The 12,901-nt window shown below is 33.6% G+C and overlaps 1 protein-coding gene across 4 annotated transcripts in view; it reads right to left on the minus strand.

The window, feature by feature from the left end:
• LOC127732147 (uncharacterized) overlaps positions 1–12,901 on the minus strand; it is an 85,182-nt gene that overhangs the window by 53,602 nt on the left and 18,679 nt on the right. For all 4 annotated transcript variants that reach the window (XM_052241219.1, XM_052241218.1, XM_052241216.1 and 1 more), the window contains exon 5: positions 1,236–1,466. In XM_052241219.1, coding sequence (XP_052097179.1) covers positions 1,236–1,466 — 231 coding nt within the window. The remainder of the gene's footprint in view (positions 1–1,235; positions 1,467–12,901) is intronic.

Here is a 12,901-nt window from a genome sequence, read left to right on the forward strand (position 1 = left end):
CTGTTTGTGGGCGTAAACATTTTACATACAGGTAGTTTTTGTGTTGACAGATTGACCTTTATCTGTCAGATTCAGGCGTTTGCCATTCAACTGGAAAATAAGAAGAACTAAAGTATGTCATATGAATTGATATTCAGTTTGTTAATGTCTATTATTTTCAGTATCTGCCAGGTGTAAATTTAGTTTCTAAATATTTACCAATCAAAATGTATGGAAAAAAGAAATTTCATAATGTAAATTGATTCAAACCATGTTAGACTGACAATAAATCTATACTACTAAAGGAAGAGACAAATTTCATTGAGCCACAACTCCTCTGAAACCATACAAAGTCGGAAATATTTGTGATATGACGTATAAATGTAATGTTTTGTACTTCCTAAATTTGTCTTTGAAACAATCTTTTTTCCACAGAAAACGCCAATTTTTGAGAAAATATCCAAATTCGGAGACCATTATTGATCCATGTCTTATATGCTTTCTCGCATGCTCAGTCGATGTACTGCCCAACAACTCGGCCCACGACCAACTCGCACCACTCAAAAAAAAGAAATATATTAACAAACACGAAGAAATGTGTTTAATCATTAGATTGTTTTCTTGTCTTAGTAAATTCCTCCTTTCTCGGAACACCCGTGTCACACAGACACAGAACTCGCACCACTCGAAAAAAAAAAAATACTACAAACTTGCACCACTGAGGAAATGATTTAAATCATCAGAGAGTTCTAGATTGTCTTCTTCTTCTCTGAGTTATTTCCTCCGTTCTTGGAGCACCCGTATCACACAGAAAGTGATTCGCACCTTTTCGAAAAAAAAAAGAAAGAAATACTACAAACTAGCACCACTGAGAAATGTTTTAATCATCAGTGTTCTAGGTTGTCTTCTTCTCTGAGTAATTTCCTCCGTTCTAGGAGCACCTGTGTAACACCGATACAGAATCTAACTAATTGGACATTCAAACTCCTATGGAAGAAAAACTGACAAACTAATAAAAACTATCAACATAATGCATCAGTGCATAAAAACAATTTGAGAAACACGAACCCAAGCTGTGTATCACCATAAACATTTCAAGTAGTCTTCAAGCCGCACTCGCGTGGGTTTTTTTCTAGTATATAAAATGACAGAACCTTCGTGAGCACATCCACAAACACCACTCCCCCACATTGTCATTGGGCAAACACTGAATCTTCCTCAGATATAAATCTATGTGTGTATTAGTGTATTCTTACCTGGATCAATCATGATCCAATTTCTGGTCTCAATATCAAGTCCACAGCGACCTTCTACGAGGGAAATGCCATCAGTGGGACGTCTCCCTTCTGGAACATTATCCCCCACTAAAAGCTTGACCAGACTTGATTTCCCAACTGCGAATTGCCCGGTCACCATGCAGCGCATGTCAAATGATTCATAGCTTCCACTGCCAAGCAATTTGTTCAACATGGCAGGTCGGTCGAAATCTGGAAATATTTTTTTCCAAATGGTCAATTATTGATGTATTGCTGATGATGTCTCAAGAAATCTGTGCTTACACCTTATAAATAGTGACTAAATAGTATCATTCCTCAGCATTCATGGATATTCTTATTTTTATCCTACATTTTAGTTAAACTGTTGCTAGCTACATGGAAATAATTCCAATTTTTTGACAATTCTGATAAACTTATTATGAATTTTAACTTTTTGACTGTCAGATTTAAAGCATACTTACAATCCAATAAGATTTGTTCACCAATATTGTTGCTATCAAAGTATTGCCTAAAATTTCTATACCTACATTTAATGTATTAAAATATTGTATAAAATGGCAAAATTTGTATACTATTCTTTTACAAAACGTCTTCTTTATTTATAAAAATTCGTAAGGGTTCGGCGGAACCCAGTGTCTCGCCTACTTTTTCTGTTAATCGCAGGCTCAACAAAAATGAGGAAGTTAATCAATAAAAATATTCCTCTTGATACTATCTTTTGATTGAAAGAAGCTTCTGTCCAAGTTTGGTAAAAATCCAGGATAGTTTATGAATCTAATAAATGTTTAAAAACTTTAACTGCAGACTGAATGTAATGTTAACTGGAAAAAACAAAATTTCCTTCTAGATACTAGCATTTGATCATAAACAAGCTTCTGTCCAAGTTTGGTACAAATCCAAAATAGTATAAGAAAGTTATTAAAATTTTAAAAACTTTAACCACAGAGTGAATATGTTGTTTCCTGGCAGAAAATCTAAGTCCATTTAAAAGTAAAATATGGAAAAAATGGATTTATTTTTTTACAAAATTTCCTTCTAGATACTAGCTTTTGATCATAAACAAGCTTCTGTCCAAGTTTGGTACAAATCCAAAATAGTATAGGAAAGTTATTAAAATTTTAGAAACTTTAACCACAGAGTGAATGTAATATTTCCCGGCAGAAAACTAAGTCCATTTATAAGTAAAATACAGAAAAAATGGAATTTTATTTTTACAAAATTTACTTCTGGATACTATCTTATGATCATAAACAAGCTTCTGTCCAAGTTTGGTAGAAATCCAGAATAGTTTAAGAAAGTTATTAAAATTTCAAAAACTTTAACCACAGAGTGAATATTTGTGGACGCCGCTGACGACGACGCCGACGGAATGTAGGATCGCTATGTCTCGCTTTTTCGACTAAAGTCGAAGGCTCGACAAAAATCAGCATATTCAAACATCATTTTCAACTCAAATATGTAATATTCAGTTAGATATATATAAATGTACAATATAATTACATCCTTTCGTAAGTTTTACGGACGCCATCACAGACAGACCATTATGGAATATCCGTTTCACAGATGATAGCGGATATGTTCCTAATGTCGTAACCACAATCCCATCCCCTTTTCCCGAATGTGACCTACCGAATAAGACTTATTTCTGGGTTTGTACTTACATAAGCAACACAATGGGAGCCAGATGTGGAGCAGGATCTACTTACCCTTCCGGAGCACCTGAGATCATCATCCCAGTTTATAGTGGGGTTCATGTTGCTCAGTCTTTAGTTTTCTATGTTGTGTTTTGTGTACTATTGTTTGTCTTTTGGTCTTTTTCATTCTTAGCCATGGCGTTGTCAGTTTATTTATGACTTATGAGTTTGAATGTCCCTCTGGAATCTTTCGCCTCTCTTGTCAACATGTTTCCATGGTAGATAATTAATCCCCAATTTTGGAAATACTAATTGTATCTCCCTTTAATTCTTCCAGAGAACATATTCAAGCTTAAAGTATAAGTAACCAATATTTTAGATTTTAATTAAAACACTGCTTTGTTAACCAAATATAAATAAAGAGCTGCGCCAAGAGCGCATGATACGCCCGCTGCTTTTTCAAAGAATAGAATACCATAACTCCTCAATGTCATATCAAAAATAAAAAAAAAAAAACAACAGTGCACACGCTGAAATGTCTCGTCTTCTTTACTAACCATTGATATTATCTTGATAGTCCTAAATATAAAGCTTTACTACAACTATCACATAAACTTAACATGATCCAAGAAAATGAGGTCGAGGTAAGATAAACCAAACAACAAATACATGTACACCTTACAATCATTCAATACACTAAATATAGTTGACCTATTGTTTATAGTTTCTAAGAAACAGACTTAACCAAGAAAACTAAACATTGACAAATGAACCATGAAAACGAGGTCAAGGTCAGATGAACCATGCCAGGCAGACATGTACACCTTACAATCAATCTATGCATTAAATATAGTTGACCTATTGCTTATAGTATCTAAGAAACAAACTTAACCATGAAAACTTCACATTGACCAATGAACCAATGAAAATGAGGTCAAGGTCAAATAAAACCTGCGAGACTGACATGTACTTCAAAAAATATTTCCATACTACAACTAAGTTGACCTATTGCATATAGTATTAGAAAAAAAGACCAAAACTCAAAAACTTAACTTTGACCACTGAACCATGAAAATGAGGTCAAGGGCAGATGACATCTGCCAGTTGGACATGTACACCTTACAATCATTCCATACACCAGATATAGTAGACCTATTGCATACAGTATAAGAAAAACAGACCAAAACACAAAAACCTAACTATAACCACTGAACCATGAAAATGATGTCAAGGTCAGATGACACCTGCCAGTTGGACATGTACACCTTACAATCCTTCCCTACACCAAATATACTAGACCTATTGCTTATAGTATCTGAGATATGGACTTGACCACGAAAACTTATTCTTGTTCACTGATCCATGAAATGAGGTTGAGGTCAAGTGAAAACTATCTGACGGGCATGAGGACCTTGCAAAATACGCACATACCAAATATAGCTATCCTATTACTCATAATAAGAGAGAAATTAACATTACAAAAAATCTTAACTTTTTTTTCAAGTAGTCACTGAACCATGAAAATGAGGTCAAGGACAATGGACATGTGACAGACGGAAACTTTGTAACATAAGGCATCTATATACAAAGTATGAAGCATCCATTTCTTCCACCTTCTAAAATATAAAGCTTTTAAGAAGTTAGTTAACGCCGCTGCCGGATCACTATCCCTATGTCGAACTTTCTGCGCCAAAAGTCGAAGACTCGACAAAAATGGGAGGTTATTTTAATAGATATAAACCAGTCACCAAAGTTTCATGAAAACTGCTCAAAGCGTTTTTGAATTTTTGTTCGACATGTTGATGACGGAAGGATAGACAGTTGGACAACAGTGTACCATTATACGTCCCCTAAACAATCATATAAAACGGAAATAGATTTGAGGAAAAAAGACAAAAGATTTCAGGCTGGATCACTTAATAAAATTGAGAAAGGAAATGGGGAATGTGTCAAAGAGACAACAACCCGACCAAACAACAGAAACTTATGTTCAGTAACATTTGGCCCAGTAGTTCCATAGATGTTTTTTAAATTTTTTTTTATCTGAAAACAGATGGACAGACAAGGACAATGGCTACCAATTGATGGCAAAAGCTCACATAGCCTTTCAGACCAGGTGACTAAAAATGATTTTTTTTTATTATTCAATTGTCAGGTTATTTAATTAATCAAAGCACCAAAGGCGCTATAGGCAGTTAATTAAAAAAATCAAAGGTAAACTTGGCAGAAGTTAAGATGAATATAGTGGAAGAATGGATGAAAATATTTTTCTCTAATTCTTCGTCAATTTATCCCTTTCTGCACCCATTGTATAAAAAAAATTTAATCAACGTGTGGTTCGTTTGATCTCAGTTCTTCATTGGTTAAAATCCAATTATGACGTCGAATTTACTTGCTTTCCTCTGAATTTCCTATTGTGACGGCATGAAAAAAGGCGACCATGCCTGATGACGTCACATAGAAAGAACACATCTTTTTACAGACGGAATAAGTTTGCCTGCATATTGTTTGAAAATCATTAGAGAAACAGATTCCACCACCAAATCTCGTGTAATACGATATTTATCCACTCTCGACAGTTAAATTTTAAATATTTAAAACGCTCGGCGAGCCTCGCGTTTTAAATTTGAAAATTTAACTGTCTCGAGTGGATAAATATCGTATCACACTCGATGCAGTGGTAAAATCTATATATCTCAGCTATTTCTCAAGTATCAAATAATGTTTGTACCGTAATGTTTCTGCTATCCAATCCTACCACTTTCAAAAGTTATTTCCAATTTATTTTTTAAAGATTTAATGTCTGAGATTATGCACATACACTGTCCCATGTTAGGGGAGAGTTTTGTGCCAGTTTACATGTTTAACCCACCACATTCTGTATGTACCTGTCCATAGTGAGGACCCAGTAATTTGGTGATTGTTGATTGTTGCTGTATATCATATCTATTTTTCATAATTGTTTTGTACATAAATCAGGCTGCTTTAGTTTTATTGTTTTACATTTGTCATTTCGTGGTCGTTTATATCTTACTATGCAGTATAGATTTTGCTAATTGTTGCAGGCTGCATGGAGGAATATTCTTTTCAGAATAATAATTTCAATTATGGTGTCCAACAGTGGTGTATGGTTTAATTCCACTATGTACTAGAGTTTGAATATGCCATATTAGCGCTTTTAGTTGGATCAGCTGGTGCCACTATGCACAATTATCAAATCATACCTGAAACTATCTGAAATGGTGTAATTTTCTTGTATACTAGTATTACAAGAAATGCTGATGTTGTTATAATGGCCTAGCAATGATGCAACATATATTTTTGAAGGCTGTACGGTTGCCTGTAATTGCTTACATCCACTTCATTTGAATTTTGGTGGATAGTTGTCTCATTGGCAATCATACCACATCTCCTTATTTTTAAAATAATTACACATGTCTAATCTATAATAAGCTATTAACACAACGTAATGTTTTGCCTATTTGTTATTTTGATAATGCAAATGTTACACTTAAAATAGTAATACTTTAACATGTAAGTGATAAGTCAATGAACCATGACTGAAGGTACAAGGCTAAACAATCTCTATGGAAATGAAAGGTGCCAATGCTTGTTCAACTGCAAACCAAATACCATTGACTTTTCATAAGTCGTTCCCTTTAAACAAACCTTAACACAAATTCAATTTCTAAGTCAATGAACCATAATGAGGGGGAGGGGTTATATAATATCCATGGAAATGAAACTTTTGAATACCAATACGTTCGCATACCAAATAGCTTTGACTTAAGATTACTGGTAATTTTAAACTGACATAATCATAATAATCACAAACTCATTCATGTAAACTAAGTAAAAGTTTCAAAGTCAATAGATCATGCATATGACTGAGGGGTGAGGACCAAATATCCTCTATGGAAATGAGACGTACTAATGCTTCTACACCTACATGCCAATTATCATTGACCTACCACTATTGGTTTCCCTAATACTAACCTAATCGAAAACTAATAAATGAAATTTCAAAGTAACATAAGTTAAAAAGAGCATGATTGAGGGGGCGGGGCCAAATAATCTCAATGGAAATTAGAAATGAAAAAGTTTATACAACTGCACACCAAATATCATTGACCTACCACTAGTGGTTCCCCCTAAACTGACCTAATCACAAACATATACATGTAAACTATGCAAAGTTTCAAAGTCAATAGACCATGACTAAGGGGGTGGGGCCAAATATTCTCTATGGTAATGAGATGTGCCTATGCTAACACAACTACTTACAAAATGTCATTGACCTACCAGAAACCAGACCTTATCACAAAATCACAAACTAATACATTGTTGATTCCGCCAAAACAGCATGCCTATATATATATATATATATGTCTCACTTTTTGACTCTGTCAAGGCAAAACAAAAATTGCAACAAATTTAATACAAATATTTTGTCCATCTTTTTTTAATATTCTTCATTTCTTAGATATATCAATGCTGCGTTCACACATAATTCGAATTCGATTCACATAATTAACTGATTTGAATTAGTTTAATACGCATTCGAAACGTTTAATGTCCAAAAGTAAATTCTACTTGGAATTGCAATACACGTCAAAATCGCTTTACTGTGAATGCAGGGGTTAAAATTAACATTTGGTACTGGACAGTCCAGGACCTTTGACACTCCAAACTGAAAGGTCCACAACCTAAATTCCAGGTCCTGCTTTTACTTGAAATAGTTCATAACTCAGTAAGATACTTTAATGTGCTTTTGGTGTTAAGTTAGCTTGTTTCATTGTCAGTGTCACTGTCGTTTAACATGTTTAATAATAAATGTAATTGTCTTGTATATTAATTTATGAATTCAAATAATCTTTTTTTTTTGTATTGGGAAGGCTGAGGGAGGCTGAGGGTATCACTGTGGGTGGGTGTGTTGTCTCAACAATTGATTATTTATTACTAATTATACCATTATATTAAACAGTTCAAATTCAAAACTGTTTAAGTGTATCATATCTAGTTGCACTATATATTATATTAGCTAGTTCCTCTGTGAAAATAAAGTAAGAAACTTCCAGATTTTTATAGGCCCTTCAAAATTGAGAAGAAATTACCTCATGGAATTGTAGTAATATGTTTAAACAATAAAAACATCTACATGTAATATCAATATTTATTAATGATAAGGAAAATACTGTCACATTTTATTGGTTTTTGACATGAAAATTTGTGAACTAAAAGTAATTTTGAGTTTCTGTGTAAAATATTTCCTGCTTTTTCTTTCTTTTCAATATATCTTTGGTTTTCAATTCTAGAGTTTATATTTCATCATGATAGATGTATTTTGTCTCATGCCTGGAATTATTATATTTTTATTGTATTTGATCGGCAAACCCGGAATTACCCTTATCCGCCCCCGGAATTAGATCCGGTATTATAATTGTCTTCATTTCCGGTTTATGGCATCCATTGTTTTTCAATGTTGTTTTTGTCAGTCAGATACGATTTACTCGGATTTACACATAACATGTTGGCGATTTTCGGTATAAAGCTAGCGGTTGAACAAAATGATTATTATCAGAAATCACCAAATTTAAAACGTCCTTGATTTACGTTTTGTCGACGAAGTTAAAATTACCGCCAACTGAGACTTCAACTCCGTGTCATATTAGTCACAGCCGTTATACAATATTCCTGCGCTTTGTGCCATTTGGCAACTGTGAACGACTTGTAATTAGAGATTTTCGGCGATGAAATAATTCATGCAATTGTTCTTTGACAACTTGGCCAAAAGCACAGGGGATAATAAACTACATAAGGATTTCTATTGAGCACTACTTCCTATGTGCAACTTCAAAACTTTTGGGTGGTTCGACGATCATTTCAGGTTTTTCTGGTCATATTTTTTGTATTCAAGAATTAAAAGTATGAAAAAAGTGTTCAATTAGTTATAAATAACATAATAGCCAGCCAGATAATAACAATGGCAAATATTTCAGCATTTATTGGGTAGAACACAAATCTAGGGTGCTCGCATAAAGCAGCTTAACTGCTTAAAAACTAGAGGCTCTAAAGAGCCTGTGTCGCTCACCTTGGTCTATGTGCATATTAAACAAAGGACACAGATGGATTCATGACAAAATTGTGTTTTGGTGATGGTGATGTGTTTGTAGATCTTACTTTACTGAACATTCTTGCTGCTTACAATTATCTCTATCTATAATGAACTTGGCCCAGTAGTTACAGTGGAAAATATTTTGTAAAAATTTACAAAAATTTACAAAATTTATGATAATTGTAAAAAATTGACTATAAAGGGCAATAACTCCTTAAGGGGTCAATTTACAATTTTGGTCATGTTGACTTATTTGTAGATCTTACTTTGCTGTACATTATTGCTGTTTACAGTTTATCTCTATCTATAATTATATTCAAGATAATAACCAAAAGCTGCAAAATTTTCTTAAAATTACCAATTCAGATGAGGCAACCCAACATGTTGCCTCATTGGTCTGAAAATTTCAGGGCAGATAGATCTTGACCTAATGAACAATTTTATCCTAGTCAGATTTGCTCTAAATGCTTTGGTTTCAGAGATATGAGCCAAAAATTGTATTTTACCCTATGTACTATTTTTTAGCCATGTCGGCCATCTTGGTTCGCGGGCAGGGTCATCGGACACATTTTTTAAACTAAATACCATAATGATGATTGTGGACAAGTTTGGTTAAATTTGTCTTAGTAGTTTCAGAGGAGAAGATTTTTGTAAAAGATTACAAAAATTTATGAAAAATGGTTAAAAATTAACTATAAAGGGCAATAACTCCTTAAGGGGTCAACTGACCATTTTGGTCAAGTTGACTTATTATATTTGTAGATCTTACTTTGCTGAACATTATTGCTGTTTACAGTTTATCTCTATCTATAATTATATTCAAGATAATAACCAAAAACGGCAAAATTTCCTTAAAATTACCAATTCAGGGGCAGCACCCCAACAACTGGTTGTCTGATTCATCTGAAAATTTCAGGGCAGATAAATGTTGACCTGATAAACAATTTTACCCCCTGTCAGATTTGCTCTAAATGCTTTGGTTTCAGAGATATAAGCCAAAATCTACATTTTACCCCTATGTTCTATTTTTAGCCATGGCGGCCATCTTGGTTGGTTGGACTGGTCACCAGACACATTTTTTAAACTAGATACCCCAATGATGATTGTGGCCAAGTTTGGTTAAATTTGGCCAAGTAGTTTCAGAGGAGAAGATTATTGTAAAAGTTAACGGATGACGGACGACGGACGCCAAGTCATGAGAAAAGCTCACTTGGCCCTTTGGGCCAGGTGAGCTTAAAATAACCACCATCCCCATAATCCCCTATGGAGTACTTGATTTGGCATCTCTAGGGTGCAAATAAGCAGTGGTCCCAAGTCGTGACCTTCCATTTACAGGTTGGACCTTCCCCTCGGTAGTTAATTACACCCGACGGACTTTTATATTGTTGCAGGTTGAAATATTACAAAAGCATTTTAAACTAGAGGCTCTAAAGAGCCTGTGTCGCTCACCTTGATCTATGTGCATACAGGGGTTTATCTGGGTATTTTGGGAAAAAGGACCCTGGTCAGTTTTGGGAATTTTTTAACGTGATTTTCAATGAAATTGGGAAAAACAACCACTATACCAGATGTTAGTTTTAGTGTGTTTAGTTCATTAAAAATTTTCTTTTTTGGTGAAAATAAAGTAAGTAACTATATGAATGCTATTAGTAATTCATTTTTCTGTTCCTTTTTGTTTTTCAATTTAACAACAAGGCACTCACATTTATTTTAGTATCAAAACAATGAGTTCTTAAAGCACACATGTGATACATATTTACCCCCTTTTTTCATCTTCAAAGACAGTAACACTAAACATGGTTAATATAATAATAAAAAATTTTTTTAAATCTACTTGCTCTTCCAGATTTTTACTGGCCCTTCAAAATTTAGAAGAAATTACCTCTTAGATCTTTAGTTATTTGTTTTCCTCATAAAAACATCTAATATCAACAATTTTAAGTGATAAAGAAAAGTATTGTCACATTTTATTTGATTTTGAATTTGTGAACTAAAATAATTTTGAGTTTCTGAATAAAATATTTTCTGTTTCTTTCTTTTTTTTCATATAACTTTTAGTTTTCAATTTTAGTGTTGCTATTTCATAGTTGTCAAAACCTGGATTTTTTTTTTTTAATTTATATAGTGAATTTGATCGGCAAACCCGGAATTAGCCTTATCCGTTTCCGGAATCTGATCCGGTTTTGAAATTTTTCTTCACTTCCTGTTTATGGCAGCCATTGATTGTCAACGTTGTTTTGTCAGTCAATTATGTTTTTACTCAGATTTACACATTACTTGTTGATGATTTTCGGCCTAAAGCTAGCGGTTGAACAAAATAAACATCTCTGTAATGAATAATAAAGATGAAAATGAATTTTGTGATCGTTTGGGAATTTTGCTCCCAAAATTGGGGAAAAAGTAGGGTTTTTGCCGTTGGGAATGGGTCCGAATACCGGACCCTGTGGAATGCTAGAAAAATCCATGGGCATATCAAACAAAGGACACTCTCCAACATTGTAGACGAGAATAGACTTCATGACAAAAATCTCTATTTTGTTGATCTTGTATTACTGATCTTTTAGTCTGTTTAGTTTCTCTCTATCTTCTTTAGTTTTTGCTCAAAACACAAAAGAGGGTAAAAAAAGATCCTCATTTAAGGTCAATCACTCCTATGAAGAGTGACAGTCTACTAACTATATCGGCCAAATTTGACTTTTTAATAGATCTTGCCTTGCTGATCATTTTTGTGATTTAAAGTGTCTATATATCTATGATAATTTAAATCATATAAGGCATAGCGGAAAAAAAATGTTTCTCTCTAAATATCATAGTTTTCATGATAATAAGCAAAAATGAAAAAAATGGTAAAATTTGTCATTTATGGGCAATAACTCCTATAAGAATTTGTCTAACAATTTTGATGTATATGGACAATTGGTAGAGCTCATTATTCTGAACATTTTTGCTCCTTTCAGATTTTCTCTATTTATAACGGTTCAAAAAATAATAGACAAAACTTGCATTTTACCCCTATGTTCTATTTTTTGCCATGTCGGCCATGTTGGTTGGTAGGCGGGGTCATCGGACAAATTTTTTTAAACTAGATACCCTAAGGATGATTGTGGCCAAGTTTGGTTAAATTTGTCTCAGTAGTTTAAGAGGAGAAGATTTTTGTAAAAGATTACAAAAATTTACAAAAAATTGTTAAAAATTGACTATAAAGAGCAATAACTCCTTAAGGGGTCAATTGACCATTTTGGTCATGTTGACTAATTTGTAGATCTTACCTTGCTGAACATTATTCCTGTTTACAGTTTATCTCTATCTATAATAATATTAAATATAACCAAAAACTGCAAAATTTCCTTAAAATTTCTAATTCAGGGCAGCAACCAAACTACGGGTTGTCTGATTTGTCTGAAAATTTCAGGGCTCATAGATCTTAACCTGATGAACATTTTTACCTTGTCAAATTTGCTCTAAATGTTTTAGTTTAAGAGATATAAGCCAAAATCTGCATTTTACTCCTATGTTCTATTTTTAGCCATGTCGGCCATGTAGGTTGGCAGGCGGGGGTCATATCAGACACATTTTTTAAACTAGATACCCTAAGCATGATTGTGGCCAAGTTTGGTTAAATTTTGAGCAGTAGTTTCAGTGATGAGAAAAGCTCACTTGGCCTTTTAGGCCAGGTGAGCTAACTAAAAATATAAGAACCTAGTATAAAAATATTCAATATGTAAGTTTACTGAAAGGGAACTTATGTATTTGCCTAAATTCTTCAAAATATTGATTTGAAGTGCAGTCATGTGACCGATAGTCATACACGATACTGGGAAACTTGAACATAAAGAAAATCTGAAGAAACAGGTGATACAGTATGACTGATTATTGAAACAGCCTGAAAGACAGGT

This window comes from Mytilus californianus, unplaced genomic scaffold (assembly GCF_021869535.1).
Source record: "Mytilus californianus isolate M0D057914Y unplaced genomic scaffold, xbMytCali1.0.p SCAF_22, whole genome shotgun sequence".
Classification (NCBI taxonomy): Eukaryota; Metazoa; Mollusca; class Bivalvia; order Mytilida; family Mytilidae; genus Mytilus; species Mytilus californianus.